Source organism: Eublepharis macularius, chromosome 9, assembly GCF_028583425.1.
Source record: "Eublepharis macularius isolate TG4126 chromosome 9, MPM_Emac_v1.0, whole genome shotgun sequence".
NCBI lineage: Eukaryota > Metazoa > Chordata > Lepidosauria > Squamata > Eublepharidae > Eublepharis > Eublepharis macularius.
The window spans coordinates 409,782-433,860 of NC_072798.1; the positions used below are offsets into that span (position 1 = coordinate 409,782).

Below are 24,079 nucleotides of genomic sequence, written 5' to 3' on the forward strand. Positions count from 1 at the left end.
ACCTGAACTGGGGAGAGGAAGCAGTGGGGCCCCACAAGGATCTGTACTGGGATTGGTGCTCTTCAATTGGCTCAAAAATGATCTGGAACTTGGGGTGAACAGTGTAGTGGTCAAGTCTGCAGATGACACAAAACTACTCAGGATGGTGAAAGGCAAAGCCAACTGTGAAGAACTCCAGGAGGATCTCCACAAACTGAGTGAGTGGGCAACAATGTGACAAATGAAGTTCATCATAGAATCACAGGGTGGGAAGGGACCTCTAGGGTCATCTAGTCCACCCCCCTACACAATGCAGGACATTCACAACTACCTCCCCTTCCTACACCCCCAGTGATTCCTGCTCCATGCCCAGAAGATGGCAAACACCTCCAGGATCCCCAGCCAAACTGGCACACTGAAAGAACTCCCAGCTTCAAGTATATGCGAATGGGGTCTCAACTTGTTGAGAATGAGAGGGAAAGAGAGCGGAGGGTCATAGCTCAATGAGAGTGTCAACCCAGTGCGCTGCTGAAGAGAGAAAGGAACTGAAAATAGAACAGCCAATGTTATAATGCCTCTGTACAAATCTATGGTGTGGCTTCATTTGGAATACCGTGTATAGTTCTTGTCACCATATCTCAGAAAGGACACTGTAGAGCTGGAAAAAATATAGAACAGGGCAACCAAGACGACTAGTGGCTCGGAGCATCTTTCCTAGGAGGAAAGTCTGAAAAGTCTGGGACTTCTCAGTTTAGAAAAGACGCAACTAAGGGGAGACATGATAGAGCTTTATAAAATTATACATGGGACAGAGAGAATGGAGATAACTTTTTTCTCCCTCTTCCAAAATGCTACAGCTCAAGGGCATTCAGTGGAGCTGATGGGCAATCGACTCAAGATGATCCAAAGGAAATACTTCTTTATACACCAAGGGATTAAAACACGGAATTTGCTGCCAGCAGACGTAGAGATGGCTGCAGGCACAGACGGCTTTAAAAGGGGATCAGCTAAACGAATGGAGGAGGGGTCTAGCAGTGGCCACTGGGCATGGGGACTACAGGAGCCTCCGCCTTCAGCCACCCTATGAATCCCGGTGCCAGGAGGAAACTTCAGGGGAAGGCCTCGGCCTTTGTGCCCTGCTACTGGCCCTCTAGTCTCCCTGGATGGCCACTGTACGAGGCAGGATGGACACTGGTCTGGTCCAGCAGGGCCCTTCTTGTTTTCTGAGGCTGTGGAACAAGCGCAACATTGCTACTCCCCACAGCCACATCCAATTTCCGGCATCAGAAAACTGCCCGTCCACCCCAGTGATCACGTACAGGCAGGAACTGCAAGCAACCGCCCACCGTCAGCAGCTGGAACCTCTGCCCTCATCCAAGAACCTTCTTCTGTCCGCAGAGGAAGCCAAAGAGTCTGAGCAGCTGTCCAAACCCTTCTTCCACCTCCACATTCCTGCCTCTGGAGGCAGATCTGAATTTAAGGGAACCCCTTAAAGGAGGTGTGGCTCACTTGATATTGTCATCCTGGTCAGCGAACTCTTCGTCACTGAAGCCGAACTGATCCACAAAGTTGGCCGTCATCTGCTGAATCTGGTACTCCGAGAATGCCTGAGGAAACAACTAGGCCATCACTGCAGTGCCAGAATCAGTTCCACCCACTGTGGCTGTCTTGGGACGCTCCACCTGCTGAATCGCTCTGTGACAAACCTGTTAACCCAATTGCTGCTGATGCCGATAGCAACAAAAGTCCCCTCTGACACCCACCCAGCCTGAAAAGGAGAGCTGTGTTATACAGATGTTACATATTTATGGGGTTCTTATAAAGGCAGAATTGCATTCTGAAGACTTCAGCAGACAGGGGTTTGTTTCTAAAAACACATTCCTAATCTTCTGTCTGTCAAAGCTGGCTTAAAAAATAAAAATTCCAAAAGAAGCTGTTTGCAGTCATGTGGGTCCCAAAGTAAAATCCAAAAAACCCCAGGACAGAATTCTACCTAATGCCTTTTATTACGATCAATCAAAGGAGTCGTAACAGTGTGTGAGGTTTTGAGATCAAAAGAACTCTTCAGTCTGGACGTTTCCAATTTTTTTTACAAAATTAAACAAAAAAAGGTAACATACCGCCAATGAAGAGTGCTGACGAACTCAAAGGATCACACATTCTGATGTGACATTTGGTGGGCCCTAATACCAGGTATCACACGGATTGCGTTGCTGCTGCTTGTAAATAAAAACCAGGGCAGCAGCTGGCGAATCCTTATCAGGTGGGGTCTGCACGTGCAGAAAAGTACACGGAATGAGCACTCCAGCTGATCTGAGGAGAGGGCTTCGGCAGCTGCCCACCTCCTTATCCTCCCCCCCCCCCGGTTCCATTATGATCCCTAAGCAGGGGCTACCTGCAAGAGTCCAAAACACAACAAGCTTCGTAATGCCTCGGTCACCACACTGCACCACGCAGACACCAGTGAGGAGGGTTACCTGCTGAAGAGAGAGCTCGTTGGGGAAGGCTGCCTCAATATCCTCATCCTCGCTGGAAGGATGCAAGTGGTGGGTGCTCACCTGGAAGGAGAACTGACATGAGCATCAGCAGTCAGAGGAGCAGCCAGCAGCGCCCGGCCTCTCACTACCTCCCCCCCCCCACCCCATAGCTGCTTCTACAGGAACAAGTCAGAAGAATCAGCTATCAAAGCCCAGCTCCCTCTATTGGAAATGGAGCCCCAAATGCTGTTGTTCAGTGCAGAATCACACCCCAGAGAAAAGCCCCCAAACAAAGCAGCTTCGAATACAGCCAAGCGGAGCCGCTGCTCTCCCACGGGGCCTGCTGCCCCCAGCCTCACTCACCAAGTCCACCGTGTTCCGCCGATTAGCCTCTGTCAGAGTCTCCCCCACAAAGCTCTCCCACCGCCCTCTGCAATCCTCAGGAAGCCCTGAAAGAAAGGGAAGGCTGTGCCAGTGCTCAGAGATACAGGACACGGGGCCGAGAAATCCCTTCCAAGAGAAACCTCTACGCTGTTAACTGACTGGATCACTCAAGCCAGAAGAGACCGGACTCACTCTGGCCAAAACTGTACCCTCCCCAGTACTATGCGGCCCTTCTAAGTAAAAGAGGAAATCATTTGGGAAGGAAAGCAAAAGAAAAATATTAAGTATCATTCTCTTAAGCATTCTGCAGGAACTGAATGTGTAGCTTACTATCCCCTATAAGTTAGATCAAATCCCAGGACTCTCCCAGACTGTGTACAGTCCAATAAACTCCCAACAGCCCCCTGTCTGACAGCCTGGACTGTTTACGTGGACACAACACAAAAACGCAGGCCTCTGTACACACAGGGTATATTAATATGGACCCCCTCTCCTTCTGAAGGACAGAGGCCCACCCCACTCACCTCAGCCTGCCATTTTCCCAACAAGAGACCACCAAGTCCAGTCAGCCATACGCAGCTCCCAAGGCCAAGATGCATCAACTACTCTGCTGTTATTTTACCATATTTTTGTATTTCTCTTTTTCAGTTATTTGCAAATTCGTATGTTGCATTTAATGAGACAAAGTTTCCAATGCTCTTTACAACAGAAGAAATCTTAAAACTATCCAAGCATGGATACAGGACAGTATCCAACAAAAATAACCCCAACCCATCCAAAATGTTGTCAAAAGCATCATTAAAACTGTTGTACCATGTTGACACAGATTATGTTCTGCACAAAGCCAAGCAGGAAGAGGTGGTCTTTAACAGGCCTCCAGGCTGAAAGGATGAAGAGGCAAGATCGGATCCCTGGTGCTACATCAATGGTTGAGAAGGCCTTGTTCCTAGCCAATGCCAGCCCCGCACGTCACCATAGGATGGAATCTGGGGAAGGGCTTCACTGGAGGCCTTCGGAGCAGGCGAGTTCTTATGGGAAAAGATGCTCCCAAAGGAAACCATCTAGGGATCCCAGAGGTGAACCTGGGCAGATCATGCGAGGGAGGGCGGGAAGGGTTACATCAGGGCTTAGTTCTCGTGGCCCCTTCTTACTTGCCCAGGGTAAGGCAGACAACCACCTTAGGGTCAGGTAGCAATTTGCCCCAGGCCAGTTTGGCTAGGGATCCTGACAATTTTGCCATCTTCAGGGCATGGAGCAGGGGTCACTGGGTGTGTGTGTAAGGGGGGGGGAGGTAACTGTGAAACGTGCATTTTTGGTGCAGTGTCAAATTGCGCAGGGGGTTGGACCAGATGACCCTAGAGGTCCCTTCCAACCCTATGATTCTAGGGAAAACTTTCATTATAAATATATGTATGAGCCCACCATAGTCATCTTAACTGAAAAACCCCAGATTCATAAACTGAACTCAAGAATCAAGAGACTCACATCCCTCCAGGATGCTTAGAAGTTAAGTAAAAACACATGAACTGAAGGCCAGACAGAATACCTGTCTCGGATTCGGAAGGGGGCCAGGTTCTCTGGAGAGGCAGCATAGAAATGTCCTAAATAAGTAAATACCCTGAAGTATCTTGCTGTCGGTAGGCCTGCGCATGCCTTGTGGGACTGCACAGAAGAACGACGATGAACCTCAGGATTGTCAGTCTAACCCTGCTAGGCACCACCAGTTCTTTACGTAGTCACGCATCCATACACCTCTAGTTTGAAGGTGTCGCAACGAGAATGCCATCAGGGTTGGCTGGCACTGTGACATCCGCCCTGAATTTTAGCAAGGCAGGCAGGCTATGCACGATGTAAATGAACAGGACTGAGAGCAGGAAGTGCCTGCAGTCAAGGGCCTGGGACAGGCTTTGCCCCAACGGTCTTCTGCTGCCCGCCTGGTCACACTGTCAGGTCAGACGTAAGAAGGGAGCTGGACTGCACGGCCTGGGGCCAGGAGACCCCCCAAAGCCCGCTATTAACTAGTTGGGAGTTGTTCCCCGACTACATCTCCCAGCCCCAGCGCTGATACTGGGGATCTAATTTCTCGACAGCGTAAAGTATGTGACCAAAGGCTCCTCCTCTTTCCAGCATTGTGAATCAACAGGGAGAGAGAAAAGGGTCCGTGTAAAAGCAGACCAGCAGCCAACTGCGCCATTTCTCAAGAAGGGCACTTCACTCCCTTTTCTTCCCTACTTCACACTGCCCCATGGGGCAGCCCCTCCCACCCACCCCCGCCCCCATCTCTTACCTCTAATGAACTCTCTGATCTGGATCTGACCAGGGCCCTTCTCCATATTCTGCACAACAGCATTGGCAATTCGGGTCAGATGGCCCATGTGGCCTCTCCGCATCCCACCATCTGCCCTGGAAAAATAAGAAGTCAGGCAGACTCAGGACGCCAAAGGCAAGCCACTTGGGGTCTTCAGTTTAGGACAAGGAGCAGATGCAGAACAGCAGCCGGAAGCTCTCCGCATCGCACACACTGAACTGCACAAACTGCCCAGTGAGAAACAGCCGCAGCTGTGAGCAAGAAGGACACGGAGCGGACGGCCTGGGTTTCTCTCAGCAAAGAGAAGCTAAGTCGCCTTGCTGTCCTGGGATAACGCGGCTGTTCCCAATGTGTCACCAGCACAGCCAATATGGTGTAGTAGTTAGGATTTCAGACTAAGACCTAGAAAAGCTTGGTTCAAATTCACTCACTGCCATGAAGCTTGCGGGCTGACCTGAAGGCAGTCACGCCCAGCATAACCTACTCTCCAGGGTTGTTGAGAGAAAGTCAAATGAGGGACAGTCATAAACGCCTCTCTGAGCTCCTTGGAGAAAGTGGGATAAAATATACTGAAACGGTACCCCTGAAGCTGGTGGCCAGGAGCAGACAAGAGGGAATGCAGCAATCTCGGGGGGCGGGGGGCGGGGGGGGGGGCGGATCCAGCACTGGCACAAGGCTGGGCAACCGTCGTTCCCTTTCTTCCTGGAGCTGGAGGCAGATGTTTGGGTGACTCTTGCACAGGCTGAAGAGTTCACTTGTTCTGGGGCCAACTTTTCTCTCATCTCTTTCAAACATCTACATGAAATGAGTGGGAGAAATCATCCGATGATCCGGAGGAGGGTCATCAACGCACTGATGACACGCAACTCCTTCCTTCTCCTCTAAATCCAGGGAGCAGAGCTCCCTAATTAGTGGCGTAAAGAGCTGGAGGTGGCAAACCAACAGAAACTTAATCCAGGTAAGACAAGAGTACAGCTGGCCAGTCAGAGAAAAGCCAAACCAGGAGTAGGTACATTGCCTGCTCTGGATGGGGTTGTACTCCCAGTGAAGAGGCAGGTTCACAGGGGAAGGGGGCTCGTACACACTGGATCATGTTCTGAAAATTTTGTTTGAAATGTTAATTGCGAACAGGCTGTCAAGGCAGCAGCCCCATACCCTGACTACCTCCATCAACATGAATACCCTCATGTATAACAACAGAATCACTCCCTAAGTTAGAGAGGGCCTCTGAAACAGCCTCCGACTGCAGATACAGAGAGCTCCATTTGTGACGAGGGCCACTGCCGCCTGCCTTCCTGTGCCTCAAGGCAGAGATCTGTTCAGGGGCCTCTGCAGCTGGCACCTTATCTATTCATTTTAAATAATTATATCCTACTTTCTTCTTTATCAGTGGGACTCAAAGAGGCTCACGTGACATTAAAAACAAATATAAATGCCAACAGAAATACAAATTAAATGAAGCAGACAAGAACCTCCATTCATGGGCTACTAAAAGCAGGCCAGAAGACCTCTGCCTTACAGAGCCTCTAAAGTCTGTGCCAGTTTGGAAGCTCCCTTGCGTTCTCATGACATTGACTGCCTGGCAAAGGTGCAATCACTGGGAAAGCACGCGTGCCAGCCACAACAGTACTGACAGACCCAAATGGAGGAAGTGGTCTGATCAGCGCAGCTGCCTTGCGGACACTCGAGGGTGGAAGTGGTCCTGCAGTTACAAGGGCTCCCATTCGTGAAGATCATTAAAGGCTGACACAGAAAATGGGGCACAGAAGCAAACTGGCAGCCAACGTAGTGATTTTAAATTCAGGAGTCTATATTCAGAAATCTCAACTCCTGCTACCCTCTCCTGCATCAATGGCTTCTAAACATTTATGCTGCTTTAAAGGACATCTTACCATTCTTTACCCAGGTAAAGCATGTCACAATAATCTAATCTTGAGATTATCATAGCATGGGTTATCTGCTTTTCCAGAAAAAGAACATGAGCCAACAGAATAAAACATTGAATCACGAGGTCTTTTTCTCATCATGGGCTGGAAGGCATCCTTTCACAGTGGGCTTATACTTTCCACTCCCGCCACAAGGCAAGGCATGTGTACATGAAGTTGTGAGGCTGTCACATCCAGCTAGAAGTGGATCTCCAGTTCACGGCTTGCCAAGTTTCAAGATAGGGAATCACCTGAACAGAAGAACCAATCCCAGGAAGAATGTTTAACAACCAGAAGCACAAAGGAAAAAACTGGAAAAGACAAGAAAGGAACCCTATTGAATCTGAATCAAAAACTATTTCATGAAAATTCCACTGTACTTAAGAGGGTGGCAAGAACAACTTCCAATCCACTGATGAGAAGAAAACCCCTCTCGGTCAAATGTTTCATTCTCCATTGGTGGAGGAAGGTATCCTTTAACAATGGGATGTGAAGAAGCAGTGCCGTCCGGGGTGGGAGTGTGTTATGTGCCATCAAGTCGCTTTTCACTTATGGCAACCCTATGAATTAAGGATCTCCAAAATGTCCTGTCATTAACAGCCTTGCTCAGGTCTTGCAAGCTGAAGGCCATGGCTTCCTTTATAGTGTCAATCCATCTCATGCTCCGTCTTCCTCTTTTCCCACTGCCTCCCACCTTTCTTGGCATTTTTGTTTTTTCCAGTGAGTCTTCTAAGATCGTGATGTGGCCCAAGTACAATAGCCTCATTTTAGGTTATTGGGAGAATTCAGGCTTGATTTGATCTACAATCCACTTATTTGTCTTTTTGGCCATCCATGGTATCCACAAAACTCTCCTCCAGCACCACATTTCAAAGGAATCCATGTTCTTCCTGTCAGCTTTCTTCACTGTCCGGCTTTCACATCCATAACACAGTAATGTGGAGTACCGTCGTAAGAATGTTCTTGATCTCGGTCCCCAAAGAGACATCCTTCTCCTTAAGGATCTTTTCTAGTTCCTTCACGGCTGCACATTCTAGTTTCAATCTCGTTCTGATTTCTTGGTTGCTGTCTCCCTTTTGGTTGATGATTTGAGCCAAGGAATAGAAAACCTCCAACAATCTCAGTTTCTTCATTATCTATCTTAAAGCTGTGTAATTCCTCGGTAATCATCACTTTTGTCTTTTAGGGGGGGAGACTGCAGCCCAGTGGTAGAGCCCCTGCTTTGAATGAAGAAGGTCCTAGGTTTGATCCCCAGCATCTCCAGTTAAAACGACCAGGAAGTAGGTGATGTGGCCTCTGCCTGAGACGCTGGATAGCTGCTGCCAGCCTGAGCGGACAAGACCAACCTTGAAGGATCACTGGCCTGACTCAGTATAAGGCAGCTCCACGTGTGCTCATGCGTGAGTTTTTGATTTCAGCTGTAATCCTGCTTTGGCACTTTCTCCTTTAACCTTTATCAGAGGTCATTTCAAGTCTTCACTATTTTCTGCTACTAACGCGGCATCACCTGCGTATCTCAAACTATTAATGTTCCTTCCACCAATTTTCATTCCACCTTCATCTAAATCTAATCCAGCTTTCCTTATGATATGCCCTACGTATAGGTAGAACAGACAGGGAGATAATATACATCTTTGTCTGACACCTTTGCCAATCGGAAACCATTCTGTTTCCCCATATTCTGTCTTAACAGAGGCCTCTTGTCTTGAGTACAGATTGTGTGTCAACACATTCAGATGTTGTGGCACACCCATTTCTTTTAGCATCATCCATAGCTTTTCATGACCCACACAGTTCAAAGCTTTGCTGTAATCTATAAAACACAAGGTGATTTTCTTCTCAAATTTCCTGGTATTCTCCCACCAGCTCTGGGTGGGAGACAATGAGGAATTGAAGAACCTGCTGCCCCTCTATCAAGACAGTCTCAACTGGGGCAAATACTACTAAGGCTGGACTACTTCCTGGGGGAGAGATTCTTCAGTGGCTCTCTTACAGATCTTCTCCAATGGTCATATAGGTGGAACAGGTGGCTGAAAGGTGAGCCCTTTATTTTACTTATTTATATCCCACCTTTCTCACTGAGACCCAAGGCATGAGTTCATTTACTCCTAATGTTTTCTGTCATTTAAAGAGTTTCTTTAAAGTGGTTCTTACATGATTTTACCAAGCAGGAATGACAAGGATCCAACACAAAAGTAGTGACCTTGTCGATGTCTGTCACAGTAATTGGGTCAAAGAGGCCCATAAGCAGACCACGAGAAGCACTAGGCATTTCTTATCTGACCTATATTACAGGTAGCACTCAGATCAGAAACTACTCATGTTACTAGCAAAAAAAAAAGCATCATAGCTAACTGCCCGCTCCTGAGATAATAAAGTGTCAGATTTTGGCGTCTACATACTTAGAAACTGGGGAAGCCACGAAGCAGCTGATGCAATGGTTGCAGAAAAATAACATTTCTTTGCTGCTATCACTGCTGCTTCTTACGTCTGTCAATAGGCTCTGTAGCTTGATCTGTCTGATTCAGCATGCGTTTACTGCCAGCATCTTTTTCGACATCTTCCAGCTCTTTAGGTCACTGAGTGTCTCTATACATGACACATAAATTACAAAAAATTACAGAGCCTTCCGATCTGCCTTTTTTTTTTAAAGCTTTCATCAGCTTTACCTCTCTACAAAGAGCCGGAGTTCGCTCCTCAGAGGGTCTGTTATTTCTCCTTCTCTTCCCCCAGGCTATGTTCCTTTCACCTCCCAATCCAGGAGGCAAAGAAGAAATAAACAAACTCTCCGAGGAGCGAACTCCAGCTCTTTGTAGAGAGGTAAAACGGATGAAGCCTTTGGCTCCATCTTTTAAATGCCTACATTTCCCAGAGAGCGTTGCATCTCCCTTCATTTGAGCGTTTTCATGTAAGAGAGCTTGTCTAGAGAGACTCTGAGCTGACTTCTACCCCAAGGGTAGGAGAGGACCACAAGGAGCAATTTTGTTCACAGCTTCAAGGAGCTCTGAGTCCCTAGCCCCTGCTGCAGCCTCAACAGCACGTGTTTGGAATCCTAAAATCATCCAGAACATTTTGGAGTCCAGAAGGATCCAAGAGCCTCCATGGGTGGACCATTTTAACGAGTCCTCTCTTTTTGCAGGGCACTAGCATTACATTCACACTAGATGAGCAGACAGCAGTCAGACCATGTGTCAGGCTGGATCTCCAGCCTGAATGAAGAGCTCCCCCGGCAAGAACTAATGTCTGAAGGATCTTGTGGCGGTCCAAAGATGGGAAATTGTGTGGAGTGGGAGGAACAGAGATCAACACTCCATTACAAAATCCTTTGGTGCAGCTATGCACAGAGAGGGGCTGGCCTTCCATCAGGTCGAGGACACAGAGAAGGGGCAGTCAGTGCTCGAGAGTGCTGAGCTGGCCTATGCATCTCCAATAGCACATGCAACAGTTTATACTTCCAGAACCCTCCCTGCTTAGGAATTAAAGACCTTTTTTTGCTGCCCTATTATGACTGCAACTGCCAAGCAATTGCATAAGCGCACCTGCGGAAGATCAGCTGGAGAGCATCTATGTATCAATGAATTAAGCTGGTTAACGGAGGAAATCAGAATTCTACTTTTAATTTCCAGGCAGAATGTCATGGCTGGGGGATAGCCATATTGCTCTGTAGTGGATGTGCAACATTTGGGTCCAGAGGCTCCTTAAAGACCTACCTGATTTCCAGGGCATGCCCATTCGAGAGTCAGAGCTCCCGGGGCTCTGACTCTCAAAATATGGCTAGTGGAGTGGTTGAGAGAGACTTCTGTGCCCTTGCTACTAGATCAGAGATTCCAGGGGCCACTTGGCCTGCAGGGAGTGATGAACATTTCTTTCACCACCACCACCCAACTAAACCTGCTGAGGGCAACAGAGGAAGAGTCTGGGAAAGGTCTAGTGCAGGGATCCCCGGCATGGTCCCCGGGAGTACCCACAGACCTTTTCTGGTGCCCACCAAGTTCTCTTAGAAAGTAGGCGGAACAAATTGGGTCTTTTGCCCAGCAAGGCTTATGATCAGACATTGGGGATTTGATTGGCTATGCAGTTTTTTTAAAAAAACTGCTTTGGCAGGAGCCACTTCCACAGCACAGTAACTTCACTGTGCAACTGAAGGTAAGGCTGCAGCAGCCACTGTGTGGCAGCCATAGTGTGGGGGCACCCAACACTCTCCAAGGGTGCCTGCAGGTTCAAAAAGCTTGCGGGCTGCTGAAATAGAGGATGTGTGGAGACTTCCAAACAGTGACAGCAACTTCTTCCTTTGACTTCATGTGACGAGAGTAAGAGCAGAAAATTTGTTGCGGCATAAGCTTTCAAGAACCACCGTCAGATGCCTCTGACGAAGAGAGCTGTGGTTCTCAAAAGCTTATGCTACAATAAAGTCAGTTAATCTTAAAGGTGCTACCAGACTCTTTACTATTTTGTGACTACAGACTAACACGGCTAATTTGTCTGGATCTATGAGCAAAAAAATTGGAAATTCATTGTTTGCTAGAATTGATAACTGGTCCAGATAAGGCGTGACTAGCTTCCTGGTGACAACATGAAAGGCTCTGGATTGCAGGACTTACTGCTCTTGGTTCTGGTCATGATGATTATGCCAAACAGCCTTCAGGTACTAAAAAAGCCCTGAAGGGATGCAATATGGGCCTCCACCTGGACAAGCAGTTCTAGAGGCTTTACTGAAAAACACGGGACATAAAGAAACCTCTGACGGACAGTCAAAGACCTAAATCCTAAGGAAATGCCATCTCCTTTTCCTGGGCACAGGTGAAGGCTTGAATCATTTGGAGAGCAGGGAGTGAGGGTGGGTGAAGTACGCCTTGGCTAATGATTTGTGATGCTCACTTGTCACCAGTGGATTGGAACCATACCTTGGCAAAGGCTTGCAGATGGCCACCTATGAAAGTCCAAAGAATAGAACAGTTCCTTGCAGATATGATGGGAAAGATCTGGATGTTGGAATTGGGCTCAAAGGGAATCTAGAATAATTCCTGGAGGACCAGCTGAATCTGGACCCCATGCTGTCTCCACATTGAAATAAGCTACAGTAAAAGCAAGAAGATTTAGACGGACAGATAATTCCAGAGTAATAGCCACGTTAATCCACAGTAGCAAAATAAAACTGAATTCCGACAGTACCTTCAAAGACTAGCAGCGTTTATTCCTGCGTGAGCGACTGTAACACAGAGCTCAGTTTTTCAGATTCTTATAGGCTGGAAATCATTTTGCTCAGTTTTACAAAAGAACGTTATAGAAGAGAACGGAGAAGGAGCTAGGGCAGAGAAAAGTCTGGTGTGAATCCTGCCACACCTTCTGTATATAAAGGAGAAAGATTCTACATGTCCGATAAGCTCTGGCCTCAGGTTACCACAGGTCACTATATAAGCTCTGCAGAAAATGGAAGATTTTTATATCCCACCTTTCTTCTGAGGTGTACAAAGTGGCCATTTAAGCCTCACCACTACACTGAGAGGTGGGTCAAACCCAGAGGAGCTCCATCAAATCAAATCCTCACAATGGCCCTGTGAGGTGGGAAAGGCTGAGGCAGAGCGATGGCCCGAGGCCAGCCAGGAAGCTACATGGCAGCGTGGGGACGAGAACCCGGGAATTCCAAGTCCTAACTGAATCCTCTCACCACTGGACCACCCTCATTCTCCCTACCAGGAGGGGTAGAAATGGAGGCAGCCTTTCCCAAGAAGCAGGAGAAGGCCACAGTCAGGGGAGACTGGTGGAGGCAGCGCTTGTGGATGGCAACCGGTTCTTCTCCCAGCCGTTCCCGCCGCCGCCGCCGCCCCCCCAGCCCCGGCCCCAGCCAGACCAAGCAGGATTCGAAACATGGAGATCCAGCCCAGAGTGGGCACTGTGGCAGCAGAGGCCTGGGCTGAGATGGAGGCTGCATTTTGAGGCTGGCGACCGGAAAACGCCGTGGAGCTCCTGCATGGAGAGGAGGCTTGGGGTCTGGGGAACTGAGGCATATTCTTCCTCGGTTATTCAACCACAGCTTCCAGACAGCACAGCGACAGCTCCTTCTGGAGGATTGTTCAATATGGTGCATAGCTGGGTGCCATCAGCAAGTTAATACAACTAAAAATGTAAAATTTCCAGAAATTTTGAATTTTTTTTTCCTCAAAAAAATCCAGAAATGTTGGGAAATATTCAAATTCATGCATTACCTACTTTTCTATCTCATCTAAACTTTTTTTTACTGATTTAAAAACATAAAATGCAGCATTTCTAACTTACCTAACATATAACACTATACTGTTTGATATATTTATGGAATTTAAAAGATAAATGTCTTTGTTTTCTATAAAAAAACCTGCAAGTATGCTCAATTCTTAAGAGTTGAACAATACTGGATCCTATGCTACCATAGCATATGAATCTTAATCTGAAAGTCCCCCCCCCCCCCCCGCTTTCAGATTAAGATTGAAGGTAGAAAATAAATATATATATGGATATTGTTAAACTTTATAATGTTGAAAACACTGAACTGTCATTAAACATATTTTAGCATATCAGTTGCCAAAATTATTTATATTTACAAAAAAAAATTAAAAATGTTATATACATCTATGGTATACGCAGTAATTATTTAATGCTGTAGATTGTCTTACATAATAATTTTCATTCTATACTTTTTGAGTAAAATCTTTTCACTCATTCAAAAAGGGGGAAAAATCATTTTTTTTAGTGCTCTCCCCCACATTCTAATTTTTGTTGGGGGGGGGGGTGGATTAAAAAAAAGCCCTTGGGGGAAACGTCATCCCCCTGCCCCCCATTTCCCACTTTCCTCTAGGCCTGTACAGATTCTGGGTGACAGCTCTTTCCAAAGCTTTAGACCGCCTTAGCCGGGGGTCTCACCAGATACTAAAGCATGAGTGAGGGAAGACAGAAGCCCTGCACGGTTCCCACCTGGCAGCTCCTCCGCAGCAGGAATTTTATCATCAATAAGCACTTTCTGCACACAGTCAGATAAAAAAAGACCGAACCCATCTCAATCCCGTTAAGTCCGATGCCATAAGTCTAGCAGGGTTAATGAAGCAGGGCTGCCCTGTCTACTGGGACGTGGAGACCACCCACCAGAGCTCCTAATGCTGTCTCCATTCAAGAGTCGGGCCTGCAGACTGACTGAAACGGCTCGAGGGCAGACGACTCCTCCTCCAGAAAACCCTGGCATCGCTCTGCTACCACGCGCTGAGCAGGATCCCGTTGCCATCCAATGAACCCCTGCCTCTTTCAAAGGTCTGGGGAAATCACTCTACCAAAGAGGTCTTTGATAGAAGAAGTCTGAAGTGCTGTCACTGGAGGCTGACCAGCCCATAATGCCCATCCAAGGAAGGGTAAGGAACAGTAACCCACCCCTTGTGACACAATTTACGGCAAATAAACCCACAATCTAGCCTGTAACATCCATACAATTCAAGTGTGGCTAAAGAAAACTTTTTCTCACTTTCCCCAAAATACCAGAACTTGAGATCACTCAGCTTCACTGATAGGCCACAATGATGGGAGAAGACAAAACGAAGTGCTGACAGCTGCGCTGTTCTGTCTACCTTCAGAATGAAACAGCCTCGTCCTGCACTGACGTACCCATGGCCGCTGGCCCCCATGCACAGAACATGCCACTGAACACTCGCTGCTGCTGCCGTTGCTGGGGTGCAAAGCGTGGAGGAGGGCTGGGGGCCTTCGTGCTCTGCTTGCGACTTCCGGGGGCACAGGGCTGACCCCTGCGGGAAACCTAACCTGCTGCTCTTGCGAGTACTGGAAATTATTCAGAGCCCACTACCTGGTTGATGTGCTGCTTTTAAGCTGGGCGGGTAGTTGTTCACACTCCATACAGATTTGGCACATGGGCAAAATCACCATTTTTAAAAAATGGAAACAAAACCTCACTTCTGGCCTGAACAGCAAAGAGTTTTCACTGTTCAGATAACAGAGCTTTCTTGCCCCTTCCTTCTGGAGTCGAATCACTTTTTAAATTGAAAACGTCACTCATTTGAACAGTATTTGTATAGTATTAATTCATAAATTTATATATTGCCTATAGCAAACCTACCATCTTCATCCTGCTATTTAACTACCCCTTTTATATTCCATCTCCACAAAGAGAAAAAAAAAAACTAAAACAAAACAAGAAAATGGAGAACGTTTGTGAGGAAACACAGGGACACACTCAAAGGATTTCGTAATGGGGTGGTTGGTGGCAGGCCTGGGGCGGCTGTGGCAGTTAGCACGGACAGTTTGGGCTGCCCTTTCCCATCATGCATGCTTCTACTTGACAAAGCCACGTTTGACTACGGTTCACAGGACAAAATTTAGAATTCAGAGAAGGTGCAGCTCCAAGCCCAGAGCGACAGCACAAGCAGAAAGAGCCTTACTGTATTTTGTCGTTTGCCTCCCAGGCATCCAGGATCCTTTGAACCAGGCAGCATGTCTGGAATAACTGGAGGGGGAGAGGAGCACAAGATCCATGAACTGCACAGCGTGCTTATGACCACATCCGGAATGAAACTCGGGACAGGCATGAGTCCCAAGAGCACCTGCATTTTGAAACCACATTTCCCTCACACCCCTGCAGAGAAAGCCTAGCCACACAGGGAACAGGTCTGCTGGAATGTTCAGAAGGCGTGGGATTCCAGGAGTGGACACAGTCCCTTTCCGTACATCAGCCATTCCCTTCTCCCCTGCAGATCTAGCACACACTGCCAAGCGTCATTACACAACAGTTAGCAGCAGGGGTACCACAGCAGACGTGCTGGGTCTCTGGTGGGAGAAGCCAGGATTGAAGCTCATTCAGACTTCAAGACAAGAAACACATCTAAATAAATCTTCTAGCCAGCAACAGCTGACCTTTCCATAGCCTTGGACCAGTAAGACTCTCTCAGCATGGTTAAGAGAATCAATCAATTTTCCTTGGATTTCAATGGAGGGGCATTTTGCCAGATCGCTTAAGCAATAGCTGTGAGGGTCAGTGTTTCCCGACTCTTTTTTTCATGGAAGAACCGCTAATTTTTTTTCCCAAATACCGAAGAACCAGTACTTATGAAAATGTTTACAGGCCAGAAACAGCTGCAAGTGGGGTGCGCAATTCAGTTACCGCTAAATTATTGTCAAGAAAATGTATTTGAAAAGAGCTGCTATGTATGTTTTTGCATGTGTTTTTATATATGTGTGCGTGTATCAGCTTGCATTGTAAAATACAAAGGAAACATTTTTCCTGTTGTTTATATTATCTTTTTTTTTCCAAATATATTTATCAAAATAAAATTTCTGTAAACATCAAAGAAAATTTGCATCCAAAGTTGATATAATGGTTGAGTTCAGTGTGATATTTGGACTTGCTTATTTTTGCACAAATGTTGAATTTCTGGATACCTGGAATTTTCTGCAGGATTTCAAAATTTTTATTTATTTATTCCATAATTTCTTGCAGAACTCTGGTTGGAAAACACTCGCTTATTTGTGGTGTAATTTCTGCTACATTGTGGCTCAAAAACAAATTTTAAAAAGCGTGCAGAGGGGTGTTTAGGTGTTCCGAAGTGCTAACAGCCTGTGGACCTACTGGCCGGGCAACCATCAGGGAGAGAAGGCTTTCAAGTCCAGAGCAAGATTTGGATGAGGAGCAGTGGCACAGGCAACACATTAACTCCCTTCCCCCCACTTCCAATTTGTTTTAGCAAATCCACTGATCTCTGATTCATTGGCCAACTGAAATGACAGTCTTTGGAATTGTTATTCCAATTAAAGAAATTAGTTTGTAGTATTATGGCTACATCTAATAGGTCAAAAACCATTAAGGAAAATAACTGAGTTTTGGGTTTGCAGGTAATAATTGCCTTTAGATCTAAGTAGTACCAGAGCAGGTCTGGGGTTTCTCTTCATTTAAGAGATTCTGATAATGTATCCAGGCAACAATAATATTTTCATATTACTGACTGAGAAACCTCATATTTTCCGTCTTGGGGAACTATCTGAAGATAGTCTTGGCTGGAACCGCAAGGCCTGGATGAGATAAGGGATAACGGCAAGTGCCTGCAAGGAGTGGAGATACCGAAGAAACTGGTCGCATGCCCCGCAGTTGATCATCTTATTAACAAGCTGTCTGCCTGAATGCTGGAGCAAACCACCCGATGTCGGGCTTGTGGTGGCTGGGCAGTAGAGGCACTGTCTCCCTGGTGTCTACCTACCTTCCTTCCTGGAACTGAATCACTATGGACTCAGGGCCATAAGGAGGCTTGGTGGAAACTGGAGTTGTGGGCCTGCCAGCTGTTTCTGAAAAATCAGTAGGGTTGTGCCTTTGGGTGGTTTGATGTTTTTTAGTTGTACTTCCGCCCGATGTATCTGCATTATTTTTAGCTGAATTTGGAGGATACGGGGCAATGATGTTGTGCTGCTATTGTATGTTAAATTGTGAGGTGGGATTTGAGGCGGGTAGTGGATATGAGGGAGGAGAATGGGGTGGGGCTGGGGATCCCAGCGCTCTGGGGTCGAGGGAGGTATGGCGGTGCGACATAAGGGTAGAAAGGAAGGTTGCGGAGACATGGTAGGGTTAGGGTTCCCTTCCAACTTGCATCCCATCCCAAGACATGCTGGTAGTGGGGCTAGAAGGTGTAGTCTCCCTCCGGCACTGATATTGTGTAACGCCAAGTCCATTAATAATAAGACCAAAACGCAGCAAGATTTGATTGCAGCGGAAGCAGTGGACCTGGTATGCGTGACCAAGACCTGGGTGAGGGAGGGTGAGATGGTCACCTTGAAAGACCTGGCTCCCCCAGGGTTCTTGGTCCTTCATCAGTCCCGGACAGATGGTTGGGGTGTGTGTGGTGGCAATACTCATTCGAGAGTCTTTCTCCTTCAGGACATTCCTTGCTCCAAAGATCCCCGGTATTGATTGTGTTGGCCTGGCATGGGATGCTGAGGAGAGTTTGGATATCTACTTGGTGTACCAACCACCTAGCGCACCAGTAGCTACCCTGTCGAGTTTGTTAGAGGTGGTATCGGGGTGGGCATTGGATCATCCTAGACTGTTGGTTCTGGGTTATTTCAACATCCATGTTGATGATGCCGCCTCTTCTCAGGCTACGGACCTGGTGTCTTCCATGGTAGCCCTAGGACTCTATCTGTTTCAGCTCCTACGCATCAAGTAGGCTACATGCTGGATTTGATCTTTGGGGCAGGGATTCAGGTGGACCTGGACACTATTAAAGCGGTGCCATGGTCAGACCACCATGACCTGAGGGTTCGTCTGGGTGTACTGGCCCCCTCCTGCATGGGCGGTGAGCGGATTTATGGTCGCCTGCGGAGATTTATGGATCCAATTGGCTTCCAGAATGCTTTGCGGGATCCGATGCCCTCTGGAGGTTCGTTGGATGAGCTGGTGGGGGACTGGCATGACCGTCTCTCGAAAGCCATGGACGAAATCCTCTCCGTCCCCGCATCAGACTGACTCCCTGGTATACAGAGGAGCAACGTCTGATGAAACGGGAACTGAGATGGCTACAGCGAGTGTAGGGGCAGAATCGGGGCAAAGAGGCGAGAACATCTTATAGAGCGTTTATGAAAGCCTATGAGGTGGCTTTGAAGGAGACAAAGAAGGAATACTGTGTCGCCTACATAGCGTCTGCAAGCTCACGCCTGGCTAAATTGTTTCAGGTAGTTCGGTTCTTGGTCTCCATATCGCAGAGACCCCGTCAAATTGGAAATTTGGCTATTAGCTGTGAGGCTATTGGGAGCTTTTTTGCAGATAAAATCTCATCCCTCCGTCGCGATCTGCCAGCCACGATTGATACAGTAAGGGAACTGAAGGCCCCTTGGCCAACTTCCGGCCTATTTTTAGAGCACTTCAGCCTGGTCTCTCAGGAGGAGGTGGACAGGATCCTGTGGCTGGTGAGGCCCACTATGTGCTCCCTGGACCACTGCTTGTTGTGGCTGGTGAAAGCCGGTGCTGATGGGTTGGGGGCCCAATTGGAGGTCATTATTAATACATCATTGAGCTCCGGGATTTTTCCCAGGGTACTAAAGGAAGCCATAGTGAGGCCTCTTTTGAAAAAAAAACATCTTTGGACTCCACTAACTCATCCAGTTACCACCCAGTATCGAACTTCCCGTTCCTGGGAAAGGTGATTAAGTGGGCGGTGAAGGATCACCTACAGGTGTTCCTGGAAGAGATCTCTGTCCTGGATCCATACCAGTCCGGGTTCCATTCGGGCCATGGGACTGAGACAGTATTGGTCACCCTTGTGGACGATCTCTGTAGGCACCTGGTTCGGGGCAGCGCTGCTCATCTTGTTATATCTTTCAGCAGCGTTTGACACAGCCAACCATGAGTTGTTGGCCCACCGCCTTGCCGATGTGGGGATTCGTGGGATGGCCTTGCAGTGGCTTGTCTCTTTTCTCCACCGTCAGGGACAGAGAGTGGCACTGGGGGAGAGACCGTCCGCACGCCAACCTTTAGAGTGCTGCATCCCACAGGGGGCGATACTCTCTACCCTGTTGTTCAATCTTTATATGCGCCCCCTTGCCCAGTTGGTGCAGAGTTTTGGACTTGATTGTCAATATGCAGATGACACGCAGTTGTATCTGTTGATGGGCAGCCAACCTGACTCTGCCTCTGACAACCTGTTGAGAGTTCTGGAGGCCGTGTCTGGGTGGGTAGAACAGAGCAGGCTGAAGTTGAATCCCGTGAAGACAGAGGTCCTGTACTTGGGCCATGGGCTGTCACAGGCAGGGATCCTTCTCCTGACCTTTGGTGGGGGCAATACTTGTGCCCATACCATTGGTTAGGAGTTTGGGTTTGATTCTGCACTCCTCGTCTATGGAGGGCCAGATCGCAGCTGTGGCTCGGGTGGCCTTTTTCCACCTTCAGCAGGCCCGGCAACTGGTGCCCTACCTCTTAGCCCAGGACATAACGACAGTGATCCATGCAATGGTCACCTCCAGGTTGGACTACAGTAACTTGCTCTACTCAGGGCTGCCCTTGGACTTGATCCAGAGACTTCAACGGGTCCAGAACGCTGCTGCACATGTCCTAACTGGAGCTTCGTGTGGGACACACATTATGCCTATCTTGCAGCAGCTTCACTGGCTCCCAGTATAATTCCGGATCTGGTTCAAGGTGTTGGTTCTGACCTAAAAAGCCCTAAACCGACTGGGACCAGCAAACCTAAGGGACCATCTCTCCCCATATGTACCCCAGAGAGCACTCCGTTCAACTGGAAAACATCTATGGGTGGTCCCTGGTCCTAGGGAGGCTTGGCTGGCCTCTACCAGGGCCAGGGAGTTTTCAGTCCTGGCCCCAACCTGGTGGAACTCTGTCTGAGGACACTCGGGCCTGCCAGGATCTTGTATCATTTAGGTGGGCCTGTAAGACAGAGATGTTCCACCAGGTATATGTTGGAGGCGAATTTTAGTTCATCATTGCCGAGCCTTCCACCGGTCTCCCTCTATGAGGGGTTATGGAGAGTCCACTGCTGGCTGCCCCAAAAAGTCTTCTATCTGTCTGCTACTACCTCCTCTTTTTGCATGCTGATGGACAGGAGTGCAGGACTGCCCCGTCTTGGAATGGTTTTATTGACTGCTTTTTTTTGCTATGATTATTGTTTTTATGTTGTATTTTAATCAATGTTGTACCTTGCCCTGAGCCCACTTGCAGGGAGGGAGGGTCAAAAATATAATAAATAAATAAATAAATAAATAAATAAATAAATAAATAAATAAATAAATAAATAAATAAATAAATAAATAAGATGGTCATGTCAAAACCAGAAAGCTACTGGATGCCTCTAATCACATTTGATGTATGTGTTTATCTGCATTTGAACTTCATACTCCTTTGTCTACAAAAGCTCAAAGTTTTTACACAGAAAGAGAATCATATTCCACTGTAATTCAGCTCCACTTTCTAGCGCTTAGCAGTGCTGACTGCATCCAAAGTAGAACAGGGACCATGGGGGGAGGGGAGTCGTGCCTGGGATGGGCGGGCACTGCTGAGACCTGTCTCTTAGTCAAGGCCATTTCTGCCAGGTCACACAAGCAGCCGCTGGAGGCAACTTGTGAAAGCATCCCATCCTTCTCCAGGGAGATGAAGCGTCCACTCAGTGGATTCATCCCGTTTGGAAAGCCTGCTCAGCCTCTGCAATGTTATTGTAAAAGATGGCAGGAAGCCACCTGAGAGACAAATTCTCTGTTGGGTCGTTGGGATGTCCACTGAGCAGATCAAGAAATCTCTTGTCTGTTGGTTAGTTTTATGGACTTTGAACAGTACATTGCTTTTATCATTCCTCTAACCCACATTACTTCTCTAAAGCTCCTTTTGGTATACTTCCTGAGCCCTACAACTAAAGAAAGAAAATGAAAAGGGAGAGGTCTGGAGAAGGAAATCAAAGCTGTGCCTGAGTACCAGCCATTGGGGGACAAACCCTTCCTTGGCCTGTTTTCTTACGTTTTGTCACGGCCCCTTCTGACCAGCCTGAGAGGGCTCAGAGGAAGAGTTTGAAGATCCAAGCCAGGAGGCCAGGGAGGGCCTGATGTCCCAGAGGCAGTCCCTGGCTGTGCTCCAGCAGTGCCAGAAGCCATCCTGCCACAGCTTACAAGGGAGACCTTGCCACCAAGCCTCGGATGGGCGGGATACACACCTGGGCCCACAGCCCCACTCCACAAGAATTGCACGGGTAGGCGGCCAGGGCCAAGGCGGCACAGAGGAGGTAAAGGGCCAGACTGTCAGCATGCAATCCCAGCCGGGATCCAGCTCTGAAAGGATCCTGGCGAAGTACAGGGCAGCCTCGGGAGCCTCTCTACACCTGCCAGCAACTAGAGCCAAGCCAGACTGACTCCCAGCCTATTTAGGCTGGGGCTTGACAAGGCTGCGTTGCTGGATCAGCCCTGTGCTCCAGCTCCTTAGCTCCAGCAGAGATGCCTAAGCCTGCCCAGCTGAACCCGAGGCCTTACTCCAGAGGAGACTAGGCTGCCTGAAGAGTGCAAGACACCTTTTGATAGAAAGTGCAAAACTTATTCCTGAGTCAAGAAATATTTGCTTTGCACTCTGATTCTACACACTCAGAAGCAAGCTAAATGTCAGTTAAACTCAAGTATTTGGGAAGCGGGATTGCAGTTTATTCAACCCAACTCCCACGCTCAGGATATGCTGGGCAAGTGGGAAATTTAAATTTGTTTTCTCATTTCCCCCACAGTGCACTTGCAGGCCTTCCCACCCTCATACCCCCCCCCACCCCACTTTCGCTGCTTCTTTTCTTCTAGTGAGCTGGTGCCCATCCTAGTCCCTCCTCCACAACCGTAAAAATCGGTAATGGAGTGGACAACAGTAGCGATGGCAGCACCGAGAAGGAGAGGGACAGGGGGCGGCTGGGCAGGTGCCTGCATCCACACACCGGTCCTGGCAAGCAAGTCTCCTTCCACAGACACATTCATCCAACTACAGTGCATCTGCTGGCACCGTCCACCTGGCAAGGAGCTCAGTCCCAGGGCTGGGATCTCTGCTTTTCACTCACCTCCCCCTTGGCTGCCCAATGTAACCTTTCCCCAAATCTCTAGAATTTGGCAATCTAGTGCATATTTTTTTCAAAGCAGAGATGTCACTACTTTACTAAAAATGGAGGTGGTCATTTGGTGATAACATGAAGACACTTTGCACGTGTTCTGAGACATGCTTTTGAACTATTCTTTCTTCTTGGAACTTCTAAACAGTATTGATTTCCAAAAAAGATGCTGGGGTTCGTTTTCTTAAAAGAGACACGCCTCTCTCAAAGCTATCCTCTACATGTTCAGCGGGTGGCAATTTCTCAGTGGTAGGCATGGCAAAAGCTCTCTCAGCATGCCTAAGGCACTCTTAAATTACTGAACTCCACAGCTGAGCCCTGATGGAAAACAAGCCTTGGGTAATGCCTGGCGAGCCTCGTGCGCATGAAGATGCTTCTGACTGGCAGGCTGGCAATGGCTGCCAGAAAGAGAGACCGGGATGCCTTCCGATTGTTTAGCCAACAGTGAGGTGAACAAGGTTGTCTGAGAGGCACGCAAATCTCTACACAGCCTCAGGCTATGCCAGTTGGGAATGGAGCAGGTGTCTGCACCTGGAAAGCATGCTGTGCAGCAGGCCAGGCCAAGCCAAGTTTGTGCAAGGACACCTGCCTTGACCAGGAGCCGAGAACGGCTGCTTCCCCGCAGGCTTTCTGAATAGGTTTGCATTTTCTGGTGGGCCTTCTATGAGAAGTAGGGTGGCATGGGGAGTGGCACGACTGGGACACTGTATGGCACTCAATGAACAGATCTTTATTTTTCTGAGTGACTTTGCATTCAGTTACTGTGCTGTAAACTAATCAAACAACTAACGTATCCGCCTGAATTCTTTGAGAACAGGACACTTACCATGAGGGTTCCTTCTCATCTGTGGACGAAAGGGTCCCTGAGATGAGTCACACCTCCCCACTTGTTTCACAGCAAAGCTTAGGCCACATTTTCGTCGCAAGACCTTCCATATCCCGTTGAACCCCAGTCCATATAGCTTGCCATGCCTGAAGCCAAAGTCTCTTCCCAGGCAACAGTCAGAATGGGCTGACAAGCCTCAGAGATAAGAGGGGAAAAGATTCTAGAGGGACACTCGAAATAAGACCGGAAGTCATGGAAGAAAAGAAAAACCTCTCGGCAACTCAGAACCCCACCCTAAGGAGCAGAAGTGCAATAGATCACCCCCGTGTTAACTAGTATGAACAAAGCAGGAGAGGCAGCAAACAGGTTGAGCTTTTAAATGGCAAAGCAGATACATAGTCTTAGAAGTACAAATATGCCTGTGGGAGATACTCGCTGACGTTTGTTGGAAGCAGTGGTTACTACCCAGAGAAAAGTAGGTGCCCTGGGGGAAAGGGGGCACACTGCCAGGTGGAGACCTGGGACAGCTGTGGAGCTTTACCAAGCTCCCTGAACAAAGAGGGAGTGGGGCTTGAAAGCCTGATCCTTCA

The 24,079-nt window shown here is 48.0% G+C and overlaps 1 protein-coding gene across 12 annotated transcripts in view; it reads right to left on the bottom strand.

The window, feature by feature from the left end:
* Nucleotides 1-24,079, bottom strand: part of PPP6R2 (protein phosphatase 6 regulatory subunit 2) — a 123,596-nt gene that overhangs the window by 36,374 nt on the left and 63,143 nt on the right. For 11 of the 12 annotated variants that reach the window (XM_054987930.1, XM_054987936.1, XM_054987939.1 and 8 more), the window contains 5 exons: nucleotides 15,488-15,552; nucleotides 5,128-5,243; nucleotides 2,820-2,905; nucleotides 2,457-2,549; nucleotides 1,489-1,586 (listed from right to left, as the gene is read on the bottom strand). In XM_054987930.1, coding sequence (XP_054843905.1) covers nucleotides 1,489-1,586; nucleotides 2,457-2,549; nucleotides 2,820-2,905; nucleotides 5,128-5,243; nucleotides 15,488-15,552 — 458 coding nt within the window. The remainder of the gene's footprint in view (nucleotides 1-1,488; nucleotides 1,587-2,456; nucleotides 2,550-2,819; nucleotides 2,906-5,127; nucleotides 5,244-15,487; nucleotides 15,553-24,079) is intronic. The other variant, XM_054987935.1, reaches the window with a different exon arrangement.